The 27,043-nt window shown below is 35.6% G+C and overlaps 7 protein-coding genes across 9 annotated transcripts; 3 read left to right on the top strand and 4 right to left on the bottom strand.

Moving 5' to 3' along the window:
* The first annotated feature begins 1,226 nt into the window (after positions 1–1,226).
* LOC117584733 (cyclin-dependent kinase 5 activator 1) lies at positions 1,227–4,012 on the top strand. The gene is made up of 4 exons (XM_034273803.1): positions 1,227–2,068; positions 2,687–2,824; positions 3,336–3,541; positions 3,672–4,012. The coding sequence occupies exons 1-4, from the start codon at positions 1,232–1,234 to the stop codon at positions 3,814–3,816; spliced, it is 1,326 nt and encodes a 441-aa protein (XP_034129694.1). The 5' UTR covers positions 1,227–1,231; the 3' UTR covers positions 3,817–4,012.
* Positions 1,348–19,202, bottom strand: LOC117584736 (S-adenosylmethionine decarboxylase proenzyme). 2 transcript variants are annotated; one of them, XM_034273807.1, is made up of 8 exons: positions 19,060–19,202; positions 17,836–17,922; positions 17,109–17,277; positions 16,778–17,056; positions 16,628–16,720; positions 16,269–16,424; positions 16,015–16,176; positions 1,348–1,360 (listed from the first exon to the last, which is right to left on the bottom strand). In XM_034273807.1, the coding sequence occupies exons 1-7, from the start codon at positions 19,185–19,187 to the stop codon at positions 16,024–16,026; spliced, it is 1,065 nt and encodes a 354-aa protein (XP_034129698.1). In that variant the 5' UTR covers positions 19,188–19,202; the 3' UTR covers positions 1,348–1,360; positions 16,015–16,023. The 2 variants fall into 2 exon arrangements, with proteins under 2 accessions (XP_034129698.1, XP_034129699.1); XM_034273808.1 differs by lacking the exon at positions 17,836–17,922 and having other exon boundaries at positions 19,060–19,175.
* On the bottom strand, positions 4,755–8,136 carry LOC117584739 (heart- and neural crest derivatives-expressed protein 2). Of its 2 annotated transcripts, XM_034273812.1 has the most exons (4): positions 7,916–8,134; positions 6,461–6,657; positions 5,332–5,487; positions 4,755–4,855 (listed from the first exon to the last, which is right to left on the bottom strand). In XM_034273812.1, the coding sequence occupies exons 1-4, from the start codon at positions 7,998–8,000 to the stop codon at positions 4,775–4,777; spliced, it is 519 nt and encodes a 172-aa protein (XP_034129703.1). In that variant the 5' UTR covers positions 8,001–8,134; the 3' UTR covers positions 4,755–4,774. The 2 variants fall into 2 exon arrangements, with proteins under 2 accessions (XP_034129703.1, XP_034129704.1); XM_034273813.1 differs by lacking the exon at positions 5,332–5,487 and having other exon boundaries at positions 7,916–8,136.
* On the top strand, positions 10,730–12,199 carry LOC117584734 (acylglycerol kinase, mitochondrial). The gene is made up of 3 exons (XM_034273804.1): positions 10,730–10,885; positions 10,938–11,061; positions 11,121–12,199. Exons 1-3 carry the CDS (start codon positions 10,782–10,784, stop codon positions 12,123–12,125), a joined length of 1,233 nt encoding a protein of 410 aa, XP_034129695.1. The 5' UTR covers positions 10,730–10,781; the 3' UTR covers positions 12,126–12,199.
* On the bottom strand, positions 12,117–12,914 carry LOC117584737 (protein trunk). The gene has a single exon (XM_034273809.1). The coding sequence runs from the start codon at positions 12,850–12,852 to the stop codon at positions 12,166–12,168; it is 687 nt and encodes a 228-aa protein (XP_034129700.1). The 5' UTR covers positions 12,853–12,914; the 3' UTR covers positions 12,117–12,165.
* Positions 13,829–14,803, top strand: LOC117584738 (RNA-binding protein Rsf1). The gene has a single exon (XM_034273811.1). It carries the CDS (start codon positions 13,907–13,909, stop codon positions 14,495–14,497), a length of 591 nt encoding a protein of 196 aa, XP_034129702.1. The 5' UTR covers positions 13,829–13,906; the 3' UTR covers positions 14,498–14,803.
* A 1,123-nt stretch (positions 19,203–20,325) lies between the features above and the next one.
* On the bottom strand, positions 20,326–25,757 carry LOC117584732 (protein daughterless). Its single transcript, XM_034273802.1, has 3 exons — positions 25,498–25,757; positions 25,273–25,388; positions 20,326–23,123 (listed from the first exon to the last, which is right to left on the bottom strand). The coding sequence occupies exon 3, from the start codon at positions 23,082–23,084 to the stop codon at positions 21,039–21,041; it is 2,046 nt and encodes a 681-aa protein (XP_034129693.1). The 5' UTR covers positions 23,085–23,123; positions 25,273–25,388; positions 25,498–25,757; the 3' UTR covers positions 20,326–21,038.
* Positions 25,758–27,043: the final 1,286 nt, after the last annotated feature.

Genomic DNA, 27,043 nt, shown 5'->3' with positions numbered 1-27,043 from the left:
ATTTCCGTTGGGTTCCTTTGGAAACAGGATTTGTTTTGTTGAGTTAAGACCACAGAACCTCCGTATGTTGAACTAGATAAATGATCCAGTTGACCCGGTAATTGTGTCTCCTTTCCTTATTTTAATTTCTCAGATCTATGTAATTGATCATGTTGGTTTGTGTCATGGCTATATTTAGGGGTTTCCAAGCATTTTCTTTAGTTTGGTGACAGTCCTCTTTGAGAGATAGTGAGATAGTGGAATTTTTCCCAATTGGTTTTTTTTAAATTTAAACTTTAAATTGTTAAGTACGGTTTTTTGTAGCTATTGTGGCAATCAGTAGGGAAGAGGGAAGTGAGAATTCGAAAGTGCTCGCTTCCGTTAAGGAGGGGGAGCAAAGGGTTTGGTCTACGCTAGTGAAAGTGTTGAGGGTGGTGATTTTGGTGAATTTCAACATTGAAACGAGTAAGCAGTGATCGTTCCATGAATTAAGCGATTGAGACGGGATTGAATTGCCATTCGATTAGATGGCATCCGTCTAGATCTCCTGTTACTAGTATTGTGTAGTTTTGATGAGATGGTTTTGTTGGTTGTAATATATACTAAGTAAACTGTAACCATTTTCATTCATTTTATTTCAGCTGCGATTCCTTCAAAGTCTTCATTTATGTGGCTCTTTGTATGTTGATTCGGTTTTTGGATAAGTAATGCTACTCCTCCAAATCTGTTTTGATGTTAGAATATCCATATTATATCCTTGTTCCTACTGAGCATGACCTGAAACACACAGCACAGGAATAACTACCCCCACAAGTACTGTCCGACACGAGCCTGCGCATAGAAGATATCGATTTTCAAGCTGTGCAATGTGTATTTCAGTGGATTGTGTTACAAATAAAAACTGTCATTAACAATTGAAAAATTGGAAGTTTGTGTTGTAATTATTTAAAAAATGATTTCTTTTCAACAACCAGATATGCCATTATAAAAGGGGACACCAAATTACGTTTTAAAAATTCCTTCATGCTCAAGTGACAGTTTTTTTTGTACATCTAATTATATAATATATTTTAATATATATAAAAATATATATGTGTTTACGAGTACGTGATTATAAAAATAAGGAGGTAATATTCTTGTCGTTAAAGTTCTTTAAAAAAAGTTAAAAAAAGCTTTAAGTTTGTTTGAAATATATTAATAAAGGTTAGCAGTTAGTATTGATTTTTAAATGTGTGTGTTTTTTTCAGTCAATATGGGAACTGTGTTGAGTTTTAATCCTCGGGATCGTCATCCAATATATTCATCTCAACCAAATTTTCAATATAACCATTCAAATGATATAAAAAACGAAAATGTTAGTAGTGGATCAATTGATTCACATCTAAACAATTATTCGTATGAGCAATTGAATAATGCTAAAAACCGAGAGAATAAAAAATCGGTATGCCATCAACTGTCAAAGAATATTATAGGACAACAAGGTACCTATGCTGGAGTCAATATTCATTTGCAGGCTCAAACCCAATTGGGCTCTCACCACTTACACAATTTGTCCAACACGTCTAAAGATACTATAACAAATGTTTTGGATACACAAAACGAAAATGGAGCCATTAAATCAGAAAAGATTTCTATTGATAAAAATCTAAAGAAACATTCAATTTTTATTAATGCACTGTCTTGGAAAAAATTATCAACATCACATAATAAGAAGAAAGTTGATAACAAAAATAAATGTGCAAACCTGCCCACAGCCTGCTTTAAGTCACAGTTTTTAGAGTCCACTTTCGCATCATCGTCTGATAAGAATCGAAACATCCAACAACAATGCAATCGAATAGAAGAGCATAATCAACCGAACTACAATCAAGCACAGGATATACGAGAAGATTCAGGAACGGGAACAGCCAAATCTCAAAACCCTTCTAAAGTCAAGGACTCCATCAAAGTTAATAACAAAAACTCAATATGTAATCACAATAAATTGATTCAAAAACAGCCCTTGACGCTAACCCTGCCACAGCAAATGCAACCATCTTCAATGCAGTTCAAAAACAATAATCAGATTCCTCGAAAAACTGTAATTCAGGTAAATACCCAATATATGTAGACTAAAAAAGTGTAAAAATGTATTAAAATACTAGCAAAGCACTCTGCGGCTTCGCTCGCTGATATTAAGGAAAGGATATAATTAATAATGATATTAAGGTGAAGTGAATGGGTAAAGGTAATGGTGTAGTTGTGCAAGTACAGTTAAGGAGGCAATTTTTTGTAAGTGGTGGACTCTATGTTTCCTAATATTAGATCAGTTATTTTATTATGTTTTTTCTTGGCAATATTTTATGGGCCAGTGCAAATCAAAGCTTTAGTCTCGAACCCATGAAGAGAGATGAAGACAATTTTTGCCTTGAGACATGCTAGCAGTTTTTTTTTTAATTCTACTCTATTCAATTCCCACTGCCAGTATCTCAAGCTCAAGCTCAAAAGGGGATCACACCTTACACTTGTGTCCGCCCTTTGGCGTCGGATCCCATCAGGGGGCCTATATCCCCCTCTCGCTGTCGATGGCTGTCGTGTGCCATGTAGAACGACACGACTCTTATGTGTGTTCCTTGCTAAAAGTATGGAGCAGAAAGATGTTTACAGAGACCAGATACTTATCATCAATTTGTATCTTAACTAAAAAGATGATGTATTTATTTTTCAGGCATCTACATCAGAATTGCTGAAGTGTTTAGGAATTTTTCTACATTGTCGCTGCCAAAGACTTAGTAACTTCGATGCTGGCGATGCTGTGATGTGGCTTAGAGCAGTTGATCGAAGTTTATTGTTGCAAGGATGGCAGGTAAGTTAAGCTGAGTGTTACAGAGCCTTAAAGTATTTAAATATTTTTCTTGGAATCAACATCCACAAGTGTTTTTCTACATACTTATGTATATCTTTCTGGATATTTTTAGGCTCCTAAAATTTTAAATTTGTTGGAGAATCCGATTTTGTTATTTAGATTCTTATTTGATTAAAATTATAAAGTAAGGCTTCGAAATATCAACTATTTTATTTCAAATTAGAATCAAGTTCCAAACCTATTGTTGTAATATGATAAAACTAATAAGAGTCTAGGCTATTTGAATCACGGAAGGTGGCAACACCAGCTAAGTTTTAAACCCTTAGCCTGCCTCAGTTCGAATTTGGTTTGTGAACACGCTAAATCGCTCTGAATTCTGTGGCACCGCTGAAATGTATGGGAGATTCCCATTCCGCGCGCTATCTCTGCGGCACCATTGTATATTTAATATTACTTAATTTCGACACCTGCTTATTCAATAAAACTAATAAAAGATTTTTTTTTTCTCTAGGATGTCGCATTTATTAACCCGGCAAATGTTGTTTTTGTGTATATGCTAGTTCGTGATTTGGTTGATGGAGAGGAATCTAAAGAATCGGATCTGCAAGCTTCTGTGCTAACCTGCTTGTATCTATCATACTCATACATGGGAAATGAAATAAGTTATCCTCTTAAGCCGTTTTTAGTTGAAGACTCAAAGGATAAGTTTTGGGACAGGTAAAATTAAACCAGTTTTTTATTTATAAATCTAATCAAATGGACACGTACGAACGCGTCTCACAACATTCCTCCTCGTTTTAATTCATAGTTACTCATAGTTTTATTGTGTTGGCCATTTTTATTGCAGGTGTCTGGTGATTGTGAACAAACTGAGCGATAAAATGCTAAAAATAAATGCAGAGCCTGGATTTTTTACGGAAGTTTTCACTGAACTGAAATCCTGTGGTCAATATCATCCCACTATTAAGAAATCTTCATGTGGTGGCGCCTGACGGATAGATGGCAGAGAGGATATTGTAAACCTCTCCCTATCTGCGCATCGGCAGAGCTTTACGGATGAAATGATGCAAAAATACCGTTAATCCCTAAATATTTTATAAATCATTAGACAATTTCATTATGTCACTTCACAATCGTTTAAATAAAATAATAAAAAATAGTGTTTAAATTATACCACTTTTAGTTCAGTACATTTAATACTTTCCAATTTTGTTGAGGAATGGATTTATCCAATTATGCAATTCGCACTTTAACAGATTATCTTTGTAAAGCCTAGTATTCAGAATCGCTAAAATGTTTGTCTACCAAATCAGGGATAGTTTTTGTTCAAAAACAAATTCAGATGAGTTATCAGATTCGAAAAGAATTACTGAGAAAGCAAATGATGGTACTCTCCCAACTCGAACGGAAAATCTAATAAGCAGGCGAGCATGGGACCACCTCCGAAGGGCGGACAGAAAGCAAGGTAGAGGAGCCCAGGGATGTTCCATGCAAAAGCTTGGCAAGCAAAATCCGAAGAAAAGGAAGAAAGTGACAGATGAATGACGATCATGAATAAGCAGCTGAACAGGATAAATTTACCTGGAGCGATGTCGGGATCATGTGGCAGTTTATTATGGAGTGCGCATTGGCCGATCCGTCATAAAATATATATATGTACCTACATATATATAAGTGGCGCAACAAATTCAAATTGTCAGGTTCAACTGAGCGGCGAAACCGGGTTTCTCGCAGACTTTATTACACTTAGGTCTCGGGAGACGGATCCGTGTGTATCTTTTTTGAGTTCTTACCCATGAATTCTTAGATTGCATGTTTTACCACTCTCCGTTGTCAGTGTCGATTTGGCATAGACCTGCATTTGATCCCCAATTTCGTATCCCCACTGAGTTTCCAATAAAAAATGGATATGTTTTTTTATAATTAATCATTAATTTAATACAGTTAAGTCTAGTTTTGATCAGGATTAAGCTCAGAAGCCCAAACATCCTGTGGCCAACCTGTTCTTCCATTAGTCGGTATTCGAATATTCTGTAAAAAAACAAGAGCACATTTTATTACTTTATTTTTCGGTGCGACTGTTTAATATTTTGATTATTGACAATCTTTAACCTGTTGCTGGTACGGAATTTAAAGGTGTAGGATGGCGGTGGGGGTACACAAAAAAACGAGGACGAACATTGTGAGACGTTGCTTAGCTCATAGATACATTTTTTGATTAAACGAAGAACATCGAGGTCTAGCGATATTAGGAGCACAGTCCGGTATACATATATAATTTTTACCACTACTTCAAATAGCATTAAACGAATACAGTCGCGTCAAACGCAAAAAAAATGATCGTGAACATTTTGAGCTATATACAGTACGTATCAATGTGAGCTTATTTGAGCAAATAGTCAAACAATTAAAAAAAATTAATTTATTAAAATATAACACAAATAACAGGCGGGCGGCAGCGCAAAAAGACCTCAAATAATTATATATAATGTAAATATTAATCTTACGTGAAAATCACTATTTAGGGACTTATTCTGATCGCTACATGTTTTACGATGTGTCGAATTAAGGTCTGCCAGAAAAACGCCTTTTTCATCCTGTTCTCCATCCAGAACATCCTCTAAGTAGTTTATGTATAAAATTGCCAGTTTCAATGTTTTAATCTGTTACAATAGAATTAAGTAGTATGGTGCTTTAGTATTGTAGAACTGATATAATATTTGCATGTACATTACACATATTAACAGATAACGGACTATATTTTTATTTATTAAACTAATTTTCGAAATTCATAAACATCTGAATAATCACACAGATGATTTATAGATTATGTCGAAAAAGCACACTTACAACTAATGCAAAGAAGAACTTGATACAAAAAAATTAAACCGTGATTAAAATGTCAAAAATACTTTACGACCTATTCGCAGACCTACTTAATATACACACATTTGGTCGATTTTGTTTCATTTCGGCCCGTAATTTGTGCTAGCGGCCCAGACACAGTTAGTCACTAATCAGTGAGCTGTATGTACATACATATGTACCGGGTATGAATGGTATATAAGGGTATATAAGTCTCAAAACGTTCCTCCTTGTTGGCTCAGCTCTCATCTTGCTCGCAGCTCTGAGCTACTTTGGTTCTTGATATTGCTCCTGCTATTGCTACCGATAAAACTACAGCAAAACAGAAAAACTACAGAGTAGGGTAGCATTTTCTAACGCTGCTGCGAAGCAATTACAATAATGAAGTACAGGAAAAATTTAAATGGACCGTTAACTTAAGCTTTATTCGGTCTCTTTGAATTTTTTCCATCCATTTTTTCCATCTTAATGGATTGCAATAAAGCGATTTGGGAAAACGAGTGCAAACCGAATTTATTTTTTGAATGTGCAATAATTAGTTATACGAATCTAATTTTAAAATAGGTTAAAGTGCAGAAATCGACACGGAAATGCCTATTTATAAAGATAAAACAACATAAATTTGAACTATAAATATTTATATTTATTTTTGCATCAGCAAAGATGTTTATGGTTAGTTTTCGGGCTTTCTAAATCTTTATGTACATTATACGAAGCATATTTGAAATTTGAAGCTCATTATTAACAGGATTTAAGCAGTAAGAATCTTACCTTGGATAGTTTCGTGTCTGATGGCACGTTTGGAATTTGTTCGCGAAGGTAGGAAAAAGCACTGTTTATACTTTGTGTTCGTCTTCGCTCTTTTTTATTTGCTGTATTTCGTTTTTTAATTATCCGAACATTTGGAGTTGCCATCAGACCATAGGGATTTATTGGTATATATCTTTGTTCCTGAATATTTTTAGAACCTACAATTTGTTTTACATAAACAAATTTCTATTAAATAAATGACAAAACTATCTAAAAATTATTGAAATATTTAAAAATTTACAAATTTAGTTATATGGCAATTTAAATGCACTAGCAAAAAGCCTAAGACCAAAAAGATAAGAACGAATATTCCCAACAGGCACACACAGAACAATTAAAAAATAATCAAGTCGTTTCAGACAGTGACTGAGCTACTGACTGAGTGCATAGCATAGATGTGGAGCATAAGATGTGGAGCGTTCCAGCGCGTCTCACAAAGTTCCTCCTCATTTATTATGTAGTGTACGTATCTACATACATTGTACATACAAATATTACAGCGGTAGAACGTTCGCGAACACAAGGTATGTAGGAACGAGGGAGAGGGCATTAGAGTCAGGTTGGTTAGGTCGTAGAAGGCCGTACCATATTTTAGAGGCTAGTCGGTTAATGGGGGTGTCTTATTGAATGCCTAATCCTGGCGGCGACGATGTGCAGGTATCGAGTGGTAGGGCAAGAATCATTTAATGGCAGGTGCGCCGAATTGGTTAATATTAAAGTTTCAACAATAAAAAAGTTTGAGGTCGATAGGAAGCAAATTTAGAATATACATATATTTTCTTCCAACATTTAGTAACGTGGGGTAACTTTAAACCTTTTCCGCAGTCACTCAAATTTGATAATATTTTATCTGTTTCCATTTTTAAATATTTTAAATTCAGAAAGTGAAAGCATGAAAGGGGGTAGCGCAGCCACGGAACATTTATTTTCACATTCTTCTGAAGTCAATAATATTTATCTGATCCAGATTCAGCAATCGTGCAGACATGGTCATTGTTTATGAGTCTGCGCTTTAAAAGTTCCTTAAAGTTTTGAACGCCACACATTTTTGGTCTGGAGTCTGGAGGAGTCAAGAAGTCTGCACACAAAACCAATCTGGTTTAGATCTTATAGTCTGAGACTAGATGTAAAAAACGATAGACATATTATTATTGGGATCAGAAATGCACATTTACCACAAAACTAATACAAATATATGTATGTATATCCCAAAAGTTTAGGGCCTAAACTCTTCTAAATTTCATCAGCTTGTAAGTATCAGTACGAAAAAAACGTACATACATTTACACGTACACTACATTATTTCTATGGACGTCTATTTTTTTACTTTTTAAATTTTCTTTCTGGTGAAATAAATGATCAAACCGATTGTGGAAAGTAGTTCGAAGAACATTTAGATGTTCTTGTATCATTTACATTTTACATCCATAACAGCAGATCCATTGTATACTGTGCTGTAGTAAGTTGACTTTTGGCCGACACAGTTGGGATATTTCGACATTTTTTAGGTACAATTCTTTCAGTTGGAGTGGGATGAGTTTTGCTTAAGCGTTAATTAGGTTGATTTTTTTGCGGTTGAAACTAATCCGAAAACTTGTCTGCTGGCTAAAAGGAAACTGAAGAATACAGAATGTTTACTTTGCACGCGAATTGGTGGAAGCTATAACTTGAACAAGAGTGTATGGAAATATCCACCCCCAATATCAACCAATGGCATGCGTTCTTATACTCTATCACCTCATAGACCAATGGCAAGCTTTGCAAGTGCTGTATGTAAATGAAAATATACACAAAACATACATAATATCCATGCATATATATGTATGGATGTATACACTTAGAAGACAGAACTCGAAAGAACTAAAGGCCATTTGATATCCAGTATTCAGAGGTAAAAGGAAATCCTAACCAAGTTAACGGTTCGTTTTCGTTTGAAATATTTTCCATTTTTAATATTCATTTTAATTAATAAATTCGAAATTAAGGGAGTCAAAAGGGACTCATTTTTCGGTTAATCATAAATAAATATGTCCACTCGTCCATTTACACAATATACCTTTTTACTCTGGAAGTACCGTGTACATATAAAATTCTCGCTCGTTTTGAGTGGTCTGGCATGACTACTTCTGAGCGTCTAACTGCAATAAAGTGGCTTTTGATTTATGTACATGTACATGTATATTCAAGTGTTCTGTGCACCCTCAGTTTGGATAAAACAATGTTGCCGTTTGGCTTGCAGCTGAATTCGATGTAAACGAGCGCTTGAGGTTTCGTTTAAGTTTATTGGAGAGGGGTGGAATTCTGGCAGCTGGCGATATTGTTTACTCAATTCAAGGGCTATGTTTTTCTTAATAAACAGATAAACCCCATTATCCCATTCACCATCGCACAGTGGGTCTATCGTACATTGCTTAATTAAGACATAATAATAACTGAACAAATTTTCATGTAACAAACTTTGATACAACAAGAAAATCTAGAGAATATTTGATGCATTATAATCCGAAAATATAAATTTCGAATAACGAACTATTGCACAGTGGGGCCTTGGCTGAAACGAGATTGTAAAAATCGAAGAATTTTGTGAGTTTTTTGAATACAATGAAAACAAACATCAGTATTTCAACTATCAAGAGAATCAGACTTTTAGCTTATGTGATATGAGCACACAAAGTGGAAAACTATTTCTGTGTCCAAACATTTATTCAACTTTTTTTGGGTACTTCATTTTCCAGGTACATACATATGTACATATGTACATTCATGCATACATATGTACAACGTATGATTCTATTTTTACTCATTCTTCGTTCTCATTCTTACTCAATCAAAAGCTGGTTCGTTGCAGTTTAAAAGAACACAATTTGTTCTAAGCCATACAATATTTCTGATTTGATTTGATTTCTGATTTCTGATTTTCAACTGAAATTGCCCGTTTTTTGTGTTCTTATACCCTTGTTAAGTTTTCTTTCATGCTAAAAAAAGCATGATATAAATTACCAAGCGTAACAATACACACGGTCCATTCACATCTAAACCTCAATATTACCCCCAATTCTTTATACAAACAGAATGAGTCTCTTAAATGTATCTATACAGCTGGATAAATCAGACTGCAAAAACTATAAACGATATAATGTATTTTTCCACCGTCACAGATGGATATTACGTACTAAGTTTTCACGGCTTAAAATATGGCTACACTTGAAGCAAATTTTTATTTTACAATAGTGTAAATTTTATAAACTCTTCTGACTCACTATTATCTATAAATGCAATCCAAAATGTAAACGTTAATAATTACAATTATTATTATTACGAATCTATCATAAGATAGATACATTACATTAGAATACATTAATGTTTTTAGATACATTACATTAGAATAAATTAATGTTTTCCAGGTCATAAAAACTATAATGGTAATGATCTAGATAATCTAATCGCCAAATCTGCTTTAAGCTGTATATTATAATCCAGTACTCAGATGCGCTAATAAATTATATTTCCATGGAAACGGTATGAAATTATACCTGTTCATACGAATACCGTATTCATTTTCTCATATACTCATATAAAATATATGTTTGTTGTATTTCTGTCCCCCCTGAACGGATTTATAAAAGAATGCAGCACTTTTTTCATGTGTTCTTGTCCTACAAGCTTTACATCTACTCTCATATAATACACTCCTACGCCACAGTACTTGCTTTCATACAAAAATAAAATTTAAACCGCAATTATTTTGTAAACAAACAAGACCCACTTTGGTCACACTGCGCCCAGAGTGAAATATATGGCACCTTCTGTCGACACAAAATGTAGCTCATTTGTGTACTGGGTTTTACACGGCGGATAACAGAATATTTCTATATTTCTTTAGGGTCTAGCATTTTTCTAGTAGAATTGGTTGTTTTATATATCTGTGCCCTTCCCGACGAACAGCCGCTGGCAATCAGTTTGTACTGGAACACATTTATTTTCGGTTTCATAAAAATAACTTCCCTGACTTTTCTACACATAGTAATATTAGGAAAAAAATGAAAACCTGCTTGAAAAGTGAAATATATGCCTTAATTTTTCTACAAAATATACAGCTCATCCGTGTATAATATCATGTTTAAAATTTAATGAATCACCATAACTTTTCAGTTTTTTTTTTCATTTTGTGTTCCTTTCACTACAAACAACGACAACTTCGCAACACTATCTTGACAAAAATATTTCCTTGCTTCATAACTCAAAACATAACATTATATCAAGTTGGAAATTATAATTATTAATGAAAATGAACTTTTTGAAAGTAATTCGAAATAATTGGAAGAAGAGTGCATTTGCTGCTGCTGTTTCGGGTTATGCACTCAGCTCGCTTAAGACACATATCGAGTAAGTATACGAAATTTAACAAAATGTATCCTTATAACCATCTTAATTGCAGCATTAATCAACACATGCGGGAATTTTCTACCAAATTATCTTCTTCATGTAAAACTGTACCATCTACGAAAAAAGTGTTGGTCGTAATCAATCCCATCGCCAACAACAAAAAATCGGAGAAAACTGTAAGTAAATAACATGTACATAATTCCACAAAATGCTATTTATATGTTTTCTTTTCTAGTTCAAGAAGTATTGCGAGCCGATATTGCATTTAGCCGGCTATTCTGTTGAGCTACTTCGAACCAATCACATTGGACATGCCAAAGCTTTTATTGAAGAAATGGCTGTTCTACCTGATGCAATTGTTATTGCAGGTGGAGATGGCACCTCATCAGAGGTTGTCACCGGCCTAATGCGAAGAAATGAAAATCGTTGCCCCATCACAATTCTTCCCCTGGGACGCACTAATCAACCTCTCCATAAATATTTTCATTATAGCGTTCAAAGTGAGCTGGATTACATCAAATCGTTATGTAGTGCATTATTACCAATGCTAAGAGAAGAATTCATGTATCAGAGTGTAATTCGTTATGACGTTATTAATGACGATGCTGACAGTGAGAAACAGTTAAAGCCGATATTCGGACTAAATGGATTTTCATGGGGTCTGTTGAAGGATATTGACTCGACCAAAGAAAAATATTGGTATTTTGGTCCAATTAGACACTATGTGGCTGCCTTTAGCAAATTATTTTCGAAGAACTGGAGCTTAGTGACTGATTACGTGTACACGCCTCCTTGCTCAGGATGCGCCGACTGCTTTGAGATTCCTAAAGATGAGAGCACAGTTCTGAAACAATCCTTTTTTGGAAAACTTGTTAATTCTAACCGCCGGAACGTAAAAAGCCAAAAACAGCTAATTAAAAATAGCGAGTGCAGCAATGAGCTGAACGGAAAGATGGAAGCCAATCAAATTGACATTACTTGTATTCAAAACAATGAGGACTTTTCCGAGCTGGAAACTAATTTCATAAGCTCATTACAACCAGGATGGAATTTTATTAAAACTATTCCAAGCATTACATGTAGCTCAATTGTACCACAATTAGTACTGAGAAGTCGAACTATCCAGCTATATCCAAACGGAGAATCAACTAACGATTCATATTCAATTGACGGAGAGGAATATGATGCAAGGCCTATTAAGCTATCTGTTGTTCCCAACGCTATTAAAGTCTTTTGTTAAAAATTGTATATTTAAATATTGTGAATTCTATTAAACAGAGCTATAAGTATAGCATAACACATTCACAACAGAAATTAACTGCTATTTCCTCCCAAATCCAGAGCTGCGTGTAATCGTTTTTAAATTTTTCCGCGGTAATTAAAACTAATTTATCGTTTATTTGAATGCATGAGCCACTTTTCCGGCGCAGAACTTTAACGGTAAACGATTTTGGTTTGCAATTAAAGTGTCCATACCAACATTTTCTAGAAATACACTCAATCGAACGTATATAACGCGGAAAATAATTTAGTCCCAAATCAATCCAATTAATCTGTGATGAGCACTCCCACGGGCGGTGTTTAAAAACGTCAGTCTTTGGACTTCCACCTCTTTCGACAGCAGCACTTCTAATGCGGATCTTCCTGCCTTTTATGGTTTCCTCTCTTTTTCCAAAATATGCAAAGTGGTCCGTCTCCCAAGCCGGAAAGTTTCCCAATGAAACGACATCTCTGTCTGCATAAAATGGTATATCATATGACGATCTTTTATATCCCAAATTGTGGTTTTCATCATGCGATCCTCCTGGCGGCTCTATACTCATATAGCGAGGATTAAAAGCTTGACCCAAAATCCGGCTTAATGATTGTGTAGAAAGCTCTGCACAATAATCCTCTTGGTTTGACACGCCAACTGCGCTGATGGTAAAATATATGCAAAACCAATTAAAATTAGTGTAGACGTTCATATTTTTAGAAAATATTTATAAACACAAGGTTTATAATATTAAGGTTGCCTTTTTTAAACATTCGTCCGCCACTTTATTATCGATATCGAAAACCATCGAGAAAATGTTTCTGGTTTGAAAACGTAAACATTTTACGAAACGAATCAGAGAGAGCGGCACAGAAACAATTTCATATGGGCTATGCACAATTGCTCGTCGGCTGCGACAGTAGAGAAGCATGAAACGTTTTTTTACTTTGTGTGAGAGCCTGCGTGCCGACCAAAGGTTTACAAAAATTCGTACCTTACCCACAAGAAAAACAGTGTACAGAGATCATAAATCGCTGGCAAACAGAAAACCATACTGGTTTTTATTCGATACCAGTGTGTATAAGTTTCCGAACCTTGATCAGCAAATAGAGAGCATCCAAGATCAAATAAATTAACTGAATGTCCAAGAAAAACGTTAAAACGTCCCAGACATAATATAAGAAAATGTTCAAGCAAATTTTGTTTTAAATATTTTTTTCTCATTAAAAAGATTTTCACATATGTCCAATATTCCAGCCGTTCCTCATACGTGTGCTGTGTGGGAACAGCCGGTAGCTCAACTGTAAAAAGGCTATTAGACAACTGACGGTGTATTTTGAATTTCGTAATGGAACATATGTAACCTCTCGTCAGATATGCTTATTATCATCTTACATCCGAACTTCCCGTTGTAGTTTTACCTCAAATGAAGCCATGAAACTGTTTATTTAAAGTCAACCATAAGCAATGGGAGAATGAAAAAAAAAAGTCGTTTGCCGAAAGCTATCGTTAGCTGGATTACCTTAAAAAATGAAAACATACCGTTTTCGTTGGAATCGCAAAAGTGAAAACTGAAGCCCCCTGATCCATGGTATTAAAAGAAAAATTTTTTTTTCTTCGTTTTCAGTGTTCCAAATAGGTGCTCTCATGCCTATTATGAATGTAGTGGAGTTACTCTTAAAAATTGATATACATACAAACGCTCGTTTGCAGGGTTGTGAAAACGTATTGATTTTTCATAAAGGAACATAAAATATACCTGTGCAATGACAAGTATGACCGATCAACGTGGAACTAGAGTATATGTTGGTAATTTAACTGACAAAGTCAAGAAGGACGACCTTGAAGGAGAATTTACCAAGTATGGGAAGCTTAATTCTGTTTGGATTGCGTTCAATCCGCCTGGATTCGCATTTGTGGAATTTGAACATCGGGATGATGCCGAAAAAGCATGTGATATTTTGAACGGCTCGGAACTTTTGGGCTCCCAATTACGTGTGGAAATTTCAAAGGGCCGGCCACGCCAAAGTAGGCGTGGTGGATCCAGTGAACGTGGTCGTCGTGGAGATTTCGGTAGACACAGCATAAACAGTAGCAACGGTGGATTCAGACAAGTACGAGGTTCGAGTGGTTCCAGTAGCCGACATGCTGAGCGTGGTTATAGCTCTGGGCGCTCTGGTGCTGGCTACAGCGGAAGAGATAGCGGTAGTAACGGGTTCAGTCGTCGTGACGTCTATGGTGGAGGCCGCGATGGCAGCCGCTACAGTAGTGGCAACAGCACGAGCTATGGACGTAGCGGCGGACAAGGAGGATGCCGTTTCAGATCTCGTTCGCCAGTGGGAAATCACCGGTTCTAAAAATATCAGAAGACGCGACAACTATTGGCATGATAGTACTATGCGTAAATATTATTACAATTTTAAGTAATACTGGAAATATATAAACAAACAAAAATTAGCCTATGATCGTTTTCGATCTGTCCCCTTAAAAAATGTGTAGCTTTGATAATCGTTCAATTATTTATTTTACGATATTAACTGAACATGCGTTGATTAGGATCTAAAGATTACATTTGCAAGCACATAATACTTAAGATAACGTAGAAAACTATTAAGAAAAAATAAATTAAGTCATACCTTAAATACAGACTACATTAAATCGAATTCTAGAAATACGCGATTTTAATAAAATGGAATGCGTTGAAATCTTTAATACAAATAAAATGTCCCCAACAAAATTTCATCGTCAGTCAAGGACAAATTTGTTTTACCAAAGCGAACTAAGAAACAAAAACATTCAGAAACATGCGTAGAAAACAGTCATTTGGCCGTGTTCTGGCTTCTTCTCTAGGTATAGTGGCAGCAAATTATCAGGTGGCTTTAATAGGAATTAGGTGGAATTAATAACAGATTATACAGAGTGACCCTCGCACAGTGGCAAAAAGAGGTGGCCAAAGTCAGCGAATTTTGTGAACGCTTTGGATACAGTGTATGATGTATATATACGCATCGCATGGAGAATTTTCCGAGCTTTCAATACTTCAACTTTCACGGACTTTATTATGGACTAGTGAGTAGGTGAAGCACGGCGTGATTAAAACAATGAAATATAAGTTTTTGGATGTTGATTTGAATAACATGCTAACCCAAATGTATTATTATACCGTGTAGAGCAGTGCTTGGTTGAATCAGTGTGCCGGAAAAGGAACAACAAAATAAATTCTTATTCAGTCCTAGTCGGCCCATCACTCCAGCCTAAACTTGGGTTTGATTTCGTCCGGCATATTTCAGCACGAAAAAACATAAATATCATAATGTAACCTAGGTCTGGTATACGGAGCCAACAAGCCCAATAGCAACAAATTATAAAAAAAAAAGCAAGTCGTTACATAATAAGTTGGTAATAAGTTGTGGGATATTGATTTTAAAAAAAGTACAAATATGTACATAGGATGTCTGATTTCGGCTCAGAGTACTAGGCGATTCAAAATTAAATCTGTTAAAAATTCACATTTTGCATAAAAGAAATCAGAATCATCAGACATTATTATTTGTGGGCGCTGAGTAAATAAAATTAGAAAGATAAGAGAGTTAACGAATAATGCCCTGGGCAGTGCGGCTTTAACATTTACTCCGAGTAAGCAGACCACCGGTTGACAGTCTGCAATGGGCAAACGCTTTCCTCTGTTTGTTCCGCTGTGTCCTCATTATCATCATCATGTTGTTGGACGGTTACCAAATTGAAAAAGCCAGCCCACCGCTGATAAAGAAGGATAACGTTACAATAACTATAACTTCAATGATTATTTTCGATTGCATTTATTAAAAAAATTAACATTACAAGTGCCTAGACATCTAAATCCATATACTCGTACACTACAATTTCATTTACAATTATTTTTTCCATTATAAGAATATTGTGCAAAAAGTAGATTGTATGACGGAAAATTACAACATTGCATGTCCGTTCGTTTCCAATGCGACTCTTTAGAATATTCAACTTCCAACTCCTTCATAGTCTCATACGCCAAAGAGCACTGTAATTATACAAAATAGTTTTTTTATTTTAATTCATAGTTCCTCCAACGTACTATGGTGAAAAACGATGTCCAGAACCCCCAGAACATACCTTGTTTGCAAAAATTGTAACGATAAACTTTCCCGGCTTGAATGTATTGATAACTTGATTTATAAGGTTCCTGTAGTTTGTCAGTGCCACGTTAGTTTCAAAGCTTACATAAGAAAATAAATTTTCTGGTGTGATGTGAATCGTCATATATTCTCCCTGTAGTTAAACAACAATTAAGATAAATTTGTACATAAATATTTCCTTCCAGTAAAAGAATAATTAAAAATGCATAAATAGTTCTGCACTTCCTTTTGAAGGTGTTAGCTCTTAAATATATTAACAGGAAAGGATGGGGACGATTTCTCCCTAATCAATCAATTTGGCAGAATTTTTCATGTATTATTTTAGTATTGTTTTACCCTTTCATTTATTCCATTCATGGAGTAGCCGCAAGGATCAAACAAAAAATCGTCAATATGCATACTTGGCAAGATCTTATCAATTCCAGAAATCTAAAGAACACCAGAAATGTTAAATTGTTTAACAACAATTGCTCAATGACTTTATACCGAGGTCGCTTCAGATGCGCTTGTGGTGTTCTTTTTATTAAAGACCGACATAGCGTTTACATCAAGATTCTGCATAAGAATTTCAATAGTCTGATCAGGATCAGCATCGAGGAACTCATCCGTTATGTGTCCTGGTCCTGTTAATTTCATATCGGAACGACTAAAGGTATAAAGATACCAACATTCCAAGTTCATAGAACCTAAACAATATGATCTTCCATTTGGAAAAAGAGTGTCAAGATACGAAACTTCCTCTGTAAATCCTTTATGTGGTGACACCTGAATGATAGACCAATAATAAATAATTTCACATTTGAAACAAGTTTCTAACCTGAGCATCCGGTCGAATGAAGTTTTTTCGTGAATAGAAGAGGTCTGTAATTATGTTGTACCCATTTAAACTGGCCAGCCTTATCAATTCACTTAAGCATTTAAGTGGAGTTGTTGTCCCACAAGTTTTTAGTATCCATCTTCGTTTTGATACAAACATGCTACTCTCGCTGAAATTAATTAAATATTAATCATTTAAGCTGAAAGCCAGAATCGCCATAAACATGTTAGGATGTGAGCAAAACCTGACACGCAACACACCCACACCCAACTGAACCATTAGGAGTGCAGCACCATTTCCCATTATTCTTATGACTTAAAAAAAAGAAGCAACTTTTCCCGTATAAAAATAACTTCAGAAAGTAAGTCCTGATGAAGTGAAGTCAAATAAATTTAAATCATTTACAAGCATGATTTAAATAACATACTTACATATGTATTTGTTAGTGAAGAATTATTTACATGAAATACGATGGCCATATATGCTACAAAAATAAATTGAGTCTACGTACATCATCTGGTGTCTTCGTTTCAACAACACACAAGCAAATGTGGGTGCTCGTTGCTTATATTCATATAGATTTGCATCAGCTGACTGGGGTACTCTCAACTAAGACAGTTTCCTTGTATGAACTCACACATCCTATGGTCAGTGGTACTTACTAGACTTTACCCAAATCAAATCAAATCAAATCTTATATTCTATGAGTACAGTGCATACAAATTACCTCAACACAAAAGCGTCAATTAAATCGTTTTTTGAAAAACTTATTATTTCGCAATTTACATGGCTCAGCACATTCTCCCAATCACATCTGAAATTATAAGCGTTCATATAATTAGATTATCGAAAGACACTTGATTCTTTTATCTGCGGTGGAGCAAAACTAAAAGGATGTTCACTGGGAAACTCCAGCACGCAGGCTGAAGCTACAAGGAACGTTTTTTCACACCTCTTCTTAAATAGCAAATCCTTCATAAATAAACAGTTTTAAAAATTTAACTAGATATCTTTTGGTTTATTAAAATATTATTGCCTATTTTATAACATTACAAGAATTTTCTTGTAAAAATTGGCCGAGTTTTCAGCAACAATAAGCAGCTTTTTCTCATCTATTTGAAGGGCTCAGCAGTTTCTTTTTAAATTTGCGAGTTTTAACTTTTCCTTCCTCAGAAATATTTTAGACGGCACAATTTTATACTTAGATCAGTTGTTTTTTGTTTTCATTAGCGAAACTTGCGCTGTTAATGCGCAAAATCAATCGAATATTTCGAATAAACGCACATGAATCAGAGACAGACGGAACTTTTTGCCACCAAATAGCCCCTTACGCTAAGCCTCGATCAATCTCGATGTTATTTCTGATATTGTTTTACTAAGTTTAATATTTTTGAACTATCCCAAAGGAAAAAGCCCAAAAAAGCTATCCAAAAATTAGCATAACGAAAATTTAAGCATGGTTTTGGTTATCTTTAGTTAAGGAAGGAATTTGAAAATGTGTTATGTAATACAACTTTCGGAAACTACAACCAGAAGCGAAGCCCATACGTTTAACGAAGTTGAAATTACAACAGCTACCAAAATCGTTCTAAAAGATCGTTATACACCCTTAATAACATGGAAGCGAAAAGTTCATGGAACACATTCTAAGCTGATAAGAATGTGTGGCAAAAAGTACGTCTTGGAATCAACAAAGTCCAACTTAGTATAAACCACGAAACTAATTCATACAGAAATTTGTACATATGTATGTATGTACATATGTGTATCCACACACTCTTTAAGTATTCGGGTATCCAGACTCAAGCTTAGCTCCTTAGCGAGCAAAGCCCTTCATTCATGATTACGTAGTCTTTTGTAAATTGCAAAATACTGCTTTAAATTAAATACTCCTACCTAGTATGCATTTGTTTATAATGACATAAGTAAGAATGAATGCAGCAGCACATACCGGGCAATGTTTCGCAGATCATTTCTGTTATCAGAAGTTTCTTCAAACCAAATTTCAAGAAGTTTTTCAGCTCCTTCAAAAAAGTGTTCATTCCCCGACATTGTGTATGTAGGTATGAACGTACGCATGTATACAATGTGATTTTCTTATTTTTTCATACGTACATATCCTTATCTATTAAAAAAAAAAATGGTATTCCTGGGATGGATTTTGAACTGCCCAAAGTCTAGTATTCAAATCATTGGCTTAACCCTAGTACTCAGATCCGAAAAAAGGTTTGCCAGCAAAATGTGCAATATATTTCGCTCATACTGGGCAAAGAGCGAAATACATAGCACTTTCGGTCTCAAGAAAATTATGCGCATGTGAGTACTGGGTTTTAAAAAAATATTAATTATTTTTCATGGGTGTATTTACGGCATATTTTTAAAATGAAAGGGTATATTTAGGTATATTACCGAGGGTCTGACGGTATATTTTTAAACAATATTACGGCTGTCACACTGGCCATACATCGGACAGAAGGAAAGGTTTCCGACCCTATATATATGTATATACTTGTATATACAACTCCTAAAAGAGGAGATGACTGGAACAAAAATCAAAGCATCAAGCAAATAACTCTCCATCCAAATCACCTTGCGTGATCTCTGCTATGAGTTTGCAGTCACAGCTGACTGCAGCGAAATGTTAGGCCATCCCATTAAACGGCTTCTCGTAAAATAAATTATAAGATATTACTTATTGCTAGTCCCTTATTTGCAGGTGGATATGCAATAAATACTTGCCGCCTACTGTATGCATATTCATACATACAGCGTATAACGTTGTGACGCGTTCGAACGCGTCGCCCAACGTTCCCTATCGTTTTCAACTATTGCACTAGCAGAACAGCAATTTTTCCCTTTAACGATGGATTACTTCAAAAGTCAAGCAACTATTTGTAAAACTGCCAGGAAATCTCATTATCTCCAAGTATCATCAAAGAAATTTTTATTTTACTGGACATTTCAGCTCGAAATAATTGCAGCCACAAATCGTTTGGCATAGTGTTCAGAAATAAGTCGCTTGCAACCTCAGGCAACTTCGGGTTAATGCTATATACACAAGAGCCCTGGCCAAAAAGGCTGCGGTCCACTAGAATTCACACTTAAGATTTGACTACTATGTAAATATGAGCTCAGAATTGTTTGCAGTCTTCTGAAATTGAAGCGCTCTCGCTGTCATGCGTCGTGACTCCATTCCAGATAATATTTCATCGCCAAATATTTTGCAAATTCCAGTTCCCTATAGTAGAAAACTATATAATTGATAACCATATTACAAATTTTCTTTGAAGCCTTAAGTTACAATACAACAATTATGAGCTAATCTTAATTAACGATTACTTCCATAGTATTTTTTTATTACCCTTACGTTCAAAAATGTTCTTTAATCACAAACCCAATAAAAAAATTAATATGGACATATTTATTCCTGTATCTCTGGGAAATAAAAAGAAATAGGCCTATGTATGTGTTTACATTACATTGTAGTTTTCTTTAACTACTTACAGTTAATTATGTCGTTATGTATGCTGTAATTGTATAAAAAACATGGCTACGGTAAGGTAATATCGTACAGATATAAAATTAAAACAAATTTAATTAATCAAATTATCTAAGAAACGTAAAATATCTTCCCAGGTAAAAAATTGTGGAATAGCTATATACAATACAATACAATCATATTAATAAGTAAACCTGGTCATCATATTGACAATCGTTTAAGCGATGTTTGTTAAAAGTGTTGTACATTTTAAAAGAGCTATGTTGCTTGAGACTTCCATTTTGGAGGGCAACGCCAAAATATTTGTTTTTTAAATCTGATGCTCGTGCTCGTGCTCGAGTTCCGAGTTTGATGAGTACTTGGTAGAGTCTTGAATACATTGGGGTTTTATGGAAGATAGGGGCGATTTCAGCGTGGTTTCTAAGTGCATGCTATTGCGGAAGCTGACCGTGTCCGAGTTGTGATTGTTGTTGTTGCTGATGTAAATGTGGTGGTAAGACGCTGGTAGCATTGTTAACAGGTAGGGATATGGTCATGGTACTTATAGTCTGTGATGACGGTGGCACAAGCTGCGCAGATTGGCTGTGATAGCTGCTTCCGGACGCTCCAACAGGTGGCTGCGGTATCATGTGATGCTGCCCACTCAGCTTAGGCCCGTCCTCGGCCTTCTCCTCCTCACGCCGCTTAAGACATGCTGCCTTGGGATTCAGATTTCGCTCGCGAACCTGTTGCTCCAGGGTCATAATAACCTCAACAGCCATGTTAAGAATTCCCAACTTAGTTTGTGGTTTATCTGATTTTAGGTGTGTCATACACATTCGACCCAATTCCTTCAACGCCTCATTGATATCTCGAATGCGAATTCTTTCGCGCGCATTGTTAGCCTGACGACGTTCTTTCTCTCGAATCGCCTTAACAGCCGGCTCTGCATCATCATCATCATCCGCCGAAGAGCAGTATCGGCGTGGTCTTTTTGATGATTTTCCACCTTGCGAAAGCTGCTGCAATTGGGTTGCATTTAATGATTCTATAGAGCTTGTTGGCTTTGTATCGGAAACATCTAGGCTGGTTAGGTTCGAGGTGGTGCAAACTGCCGCTATGGTGTTGGTCACAGTATGTTCCTTTCGCTTTTTTGATTGTTTTGTTCGATCTGTTTTTAAATGCGCCAATCCATCTTCGCCAACTGATTGAACTGATGATCCAGCAGCTCCCATTGACAGAACGTCATGAACAAGTGAATTGGACGTGTTGGTGACAGAAGAGCTTCCACTTCCTGCGGCGGTGACGTTTAAAAGATGCGAAGGGGAATTGGGAACAAATGAAGACATTGCATCTATATTGTCAATCGATGCGTTAACGTTTACGTTTGGTATAGTTTCGGGCTCGCAATGATTGCGCAGTACGTTGAGTGCATCATCCAATCTTTCTTCCATGCGTACTCCTTGAAATACAGAGGCCATTGTATGTAAGCTAGTTACTGGAACCATATCGTTTACGTAACTCGGATTTGTGCCACCATTTAACACTGAATGGCCCCACCCACCTGGAGCAGTAACAGACGATTCGCCAACAGATTGCGTCAATGGGGGTGGTGAATTAACGGGCGTAGAAGGATTTGAACCGAAACTACTAATACTTTGATCAGCTACATTAGCTGGTAAATACATTTGTTGCCGCAATGATGATGCCGAAGAATTACCAGCTCCAGCCACTTTCACATTAACTCCGGCGTTTACTCCGCTGAATGTATCTGCACTCTGCACCGCAGGACTGTTTTGCTGACTGTGATGGGAATGTGCATGAGAATGTGGAGTGTGATTGAGCGAATGATGACCATGCGGTCCAGCCGTGGATAACGAACTATGCTGCTGTGCTTGTACTTGTACTTGGCTTTGATTGTGTCCCTGTGCCTGTGGTGAGTTGAATATGGCTGGTGGATGGACAGGGGCTTGTCCGCTGATGCTGGGCAAACTACCGGCATTAGGTCTAAAAGTACTCATCGGCGGAAGAGAAGTTGACACCGGACAATGCATAGCATGACCACTTTCGCTTCCCATATTGATTCCAATACTTGTTCCACTTGACAAACCGTCTGCATTATGCACTTGCTGGTCCAAAGTATGACAAGTCAGTGGAACAGTATTTTGATAAGAGCCTTGTCCCATGTAATTGTTACCACTGCTCATTTGGGATGGACACCAAGCGCCGCTACTCGTCACAGCTGAATCAAAATACTGATCAACTTGTGTTGTTGTGCTGGGAAAGCGATTGTTTCCCGCATTGGCATCGTGAACTGAGTTAAAATCACTTGGGTACATGCCATTTTCCACTCCAAGGTTTCCGTAAGGTGAGTGGTAACCCCCACCACCTCCACGGTCAGATCCGGCTGTGCCCGTTGGTTGTTTGTTTGCTATTTTATTGAAACAGTTTTGAAACACTTCATACAAGTGCATTGGCTCATCATCACTGGTAGCCATATCTGCACCACAATTCAAGACGGAAATTTGGCAATGGATCTGAAATGAAACAGTTTTTAAGTTATAAATAAATATATTAAATTACTGCTTATTCATATATATATATATATATATATATGTATGTATTTGCTATACTTCTTACAGATCAATCGTTCGTTCATACATTTGTGAGATAATATGCACGCTGGCCAAGCACTGAGCGTAAGTAAAGTCTCTTGAGTAAATATTACAGCTGGTTAAACTATTTTTTAGTAGCCCCCGTGCAATGCAAGAGCTTCAATGAATCACTTGAGTTATGAATCAACAGTGAACAGTGGAACAGTGAAATTTTACAAAAGTGTAAATGCAAAACATGTTTTGCTGCATCCACTTCGAACCCAAATCGAATATAGTCCTTAACTAACATGTGCTTCGAGTTATTCTGACGATACTGGCTTCGTTCAGTCCGTTTTGGGAGATCGATACGATGTAATGGGAAAACTGAAACGCTAACGTAATTGAAACCAAAAACTACACAATACCAAAATGTTGCATAGGCTACCAAAAAGCTGTTTTATGGCTGTCACAGTAGGCTGGCTTTCAGCTTGCTAAATTAATAATTAACTGAAAAGTCATTCTACATTCAAAAACAATTCCTATAACAGGTGTTTTCTTTGGAATTTTTGTGAAATCGAAAACGACATCCGACGCACAAGTGACTTCAGTATACGACAACAAGAATAAATATACCTGAGTATCTCTTCTTTTATATCTTAAGGAAGAAAAGAGCATCACGACCATTATAAGTCCAGGATCGTCTAATCTAGTTCCAAGTCCCCAACAGGTAATTTCTAAGCTGATCTATTAACAAAGTTAAATCTTATTCTCCAAATCTCAGTTCAAATCGAACAAAAAGTTCGCAAGACACGCTCAAAATGTTAGCTAAAAAACTGTATCAACTATAGAAAATATTGAATACTAGTGTCTAGAGGAGTTGGTACGAAGTTTGTTTATAAACAAAATGTTGCTTATACATATAAGATCTAAATATATATATATATCCTGAATGCTTGACGAACATAGTTATATATGCATACATATGACATTTACACTGAGGTGTTATCTTAACCTGTTATGTATTGGTGATAAGGGAAGCAAAGGACGAATGACTGTTGGGAGCGCATTTTCTGTTGAGACTCATAAAAACTAAAAAAATAGGCTGAGTATCTATTCAACACATAAAACTATTAATAATTCATTACTGACAATTAAAAGTCAAATTTCTATTACGATTGGTGTTTTTAACCCTGGTTTTTATAGTCGCTAAACGAAATCCATGAAATATGAAAGGTCACGTAAAAAAGGCAAATCCCAACAACTGTGAGGCTAGTTTGCTGACAACAATTGAGTTTTCTGCAAGTCGGTATTTGATTGTTAGAAGCATAAGCAGAAGCCATAAAAACATAGATAAGCGGACTTAGATGTCTCCTGTTCAATCGAGGCAGAACCAGACTGACAATGTTGCAATCAACGGAACATATTCAGAAAAGTGTTTCAGATGTATTTGCAGCTGGAATCCCAAGTCAAATGAAAAAAACAAGAGTTTTCATGTATGTACACATACTTTATAGCCGCCTTATTAAAACAGGATTAACCCAAGAACTCGTACTAAGCTGATCCGTTGCACCTTACACCAAATTAACTGTTAATATTCTTTATTTTATCTACTTTATATAGAGATTCAGTTCTGATACACAATGGCAAAGGAAAAATAAAACATTATGTAAATTACTTGTACTGTCAGATCGAAACTTATCCTCGGCAAGGGCTTGCAACTTTTACAAAAATAATTTGCATGTTTATATTAACACATTGTTCCATACATACATACATATGTTTCCATTCTGAGAACACATCACATATATATTTACATATGTATGTACATAAATGCAGGTACAAACACATTATATTGCTGACATTCAGCGATATTTCCAAAGGCTCCACCAAGTGTAACTATTGTTTACAAACCTACAAGTGTACATACATACATATACATTTATTTACAAATGTATATTTGATTATACCATGAAAATGGTGGTATATCTACGTGCATATACATGCATACATGTAAATATTCAACATTTGGAAAAAAATCCATACAAATATCACTACGTTAACTAATTGATTGACGTTCATAAAATGTACTCACGCTAATATCCTGTTAATTGAATTGGTATACGTATGTTGGGGTTCCTTGTTGCAGTGAGAGTACCGATGTATAGCCACAGCCTATGTGTACGCACATATATGTATGTACATATATATCTGCATATATAAATATAGGTATATATATATACAAATATAGGCACATAATATAAATTTCAACTTTTTAAAGATCATAAATCTTTAAGTTTCGATTATATTTTTCAATTACCTTGTGTAAAACAATAATTTTTCGATTCTTTCAGCACAACTAGTCAATATGTAGGTTTGTTATTAAATTAATCTTGAAAACTAACAGTGACGAATTACATAAGAATAGTTTTCTTTAATTTGCACATTTTAAACATACTTTTTATTTAATAATTTCAATACGTTATTGACATTTTCAACATATATTAAAAGAATCTTTACTTAGCATTCACCTTGCTGTAGTTTTCGTGTGCTCGGAAACGCCATCTTTGTTCTCTTCGTGCGTCATATGTAGGGTTGCTTTCGTTGAGTCGATAACTCCTTGCAGGAATATTCGATATACACATTATTGCATATTGCATTTCATATACATTTTAATATATTATTATGTGCATTTTACCAATATTTTCTCAATGGAATACAGTTCTATTTTAATTTGCTTTATATATATTTTTTTTTGTTATAATATGATATAATATTGTGACCCGGTCATGCTGTAGGGACAAACTGGTCAGTCAACTGTTTTTTTTAATGGTTTAAGACATTGATAGCCGTGCATGTCTGACGTGAATATCTGAGACAATACTACATTTAATACAGCTAAGAGGTGTGTAAAATTATTTCGGCGGGTGGGCTTTTCACAAAAAAGCATCCAACCAAGCTCCACACACTCCTAAAAATTCTAGTTTTTGAGCAAGCACAAAAGAGTGTTACCGTATAGCATGCACTTTGCAAACTTTGGGTTGGGCACCAAGCGAAATATACAGCTTAACACATTGTCGGCGTTAAACACGACAAGACGCGTAATTTACAATACGTTATGGGCAGAGATCTTCGAAAGATCGGGAGTTTATAAAATACATGTTACACGTCAATAAACAACCGTATAAACATTTCACTTTCTAGTGCTGTTATAAGGTATATTCATTATAATAGCCGGTATTGGAGGACGACTTCTTTAAAAACAGTTCCTTCCACATTCTCGTTGGACTGCTGCCTTATCTCTGAAAGGACACTCCATTTTGGTTGGCAATCTCTTCGGAGCCTGGAATAGCCATAGCCCTTGTTTTCTACAAATCGGGCTACACTATATGAATATTTAATAGTTTCATACGACTGATTAAGACATATAATTAAAAACTCAATAAGACGCATAAGAACGTTCAAATATTATTATAAACTATTAACGTAAATTTATGTGAAGATTTCCATTTAAAAATGGGACAATATATCTTCACTCACTACAACTTATAGTTGTAACAAGATGTGCTCAGTGTGCAGAGGCTATTAGTGGAACTGTGTAAAATGTATGTTTTGGTATATTTTGGTTGAGCAGACGGTGTATTCATTTGAAAATACCGCAGTCATAATATTAGTCGCAGGGGTAACAAAAGTTTCCATACGTTTAAAATGGACCCATTAATTGATACAAATAATATAAACTTGAGACGCGATCTTCGCAGAAAAAAGATTTTGGATGACGCTAAAATACGTCTTGAAAAATTAAATGGCAGAGCGGCTTCACGCGAAACGGATTTGTTCGGTAATTGTCTTACGGTTCAATAAAG

Source organism: Drosophila guanche, unplaced genomic scaffold (genome assembly GCF_900245975.1).
Source record: "Drosophila guanche unplaced genomic scaffold, DGUA_6, whole genome shotgun sequence".
NCBI classification, from domain to species: Eukaryota; Metazoa; Arthropoda; class Insecta; order Diptera; family Drosophilidae; genus Drosophila; species Drosophila guanche.
The sequence above is the reverse complement of the archived record's forward strand: the minus strand, read 5'-3'. Positions and strand labels throughout refer to the sequence as shown.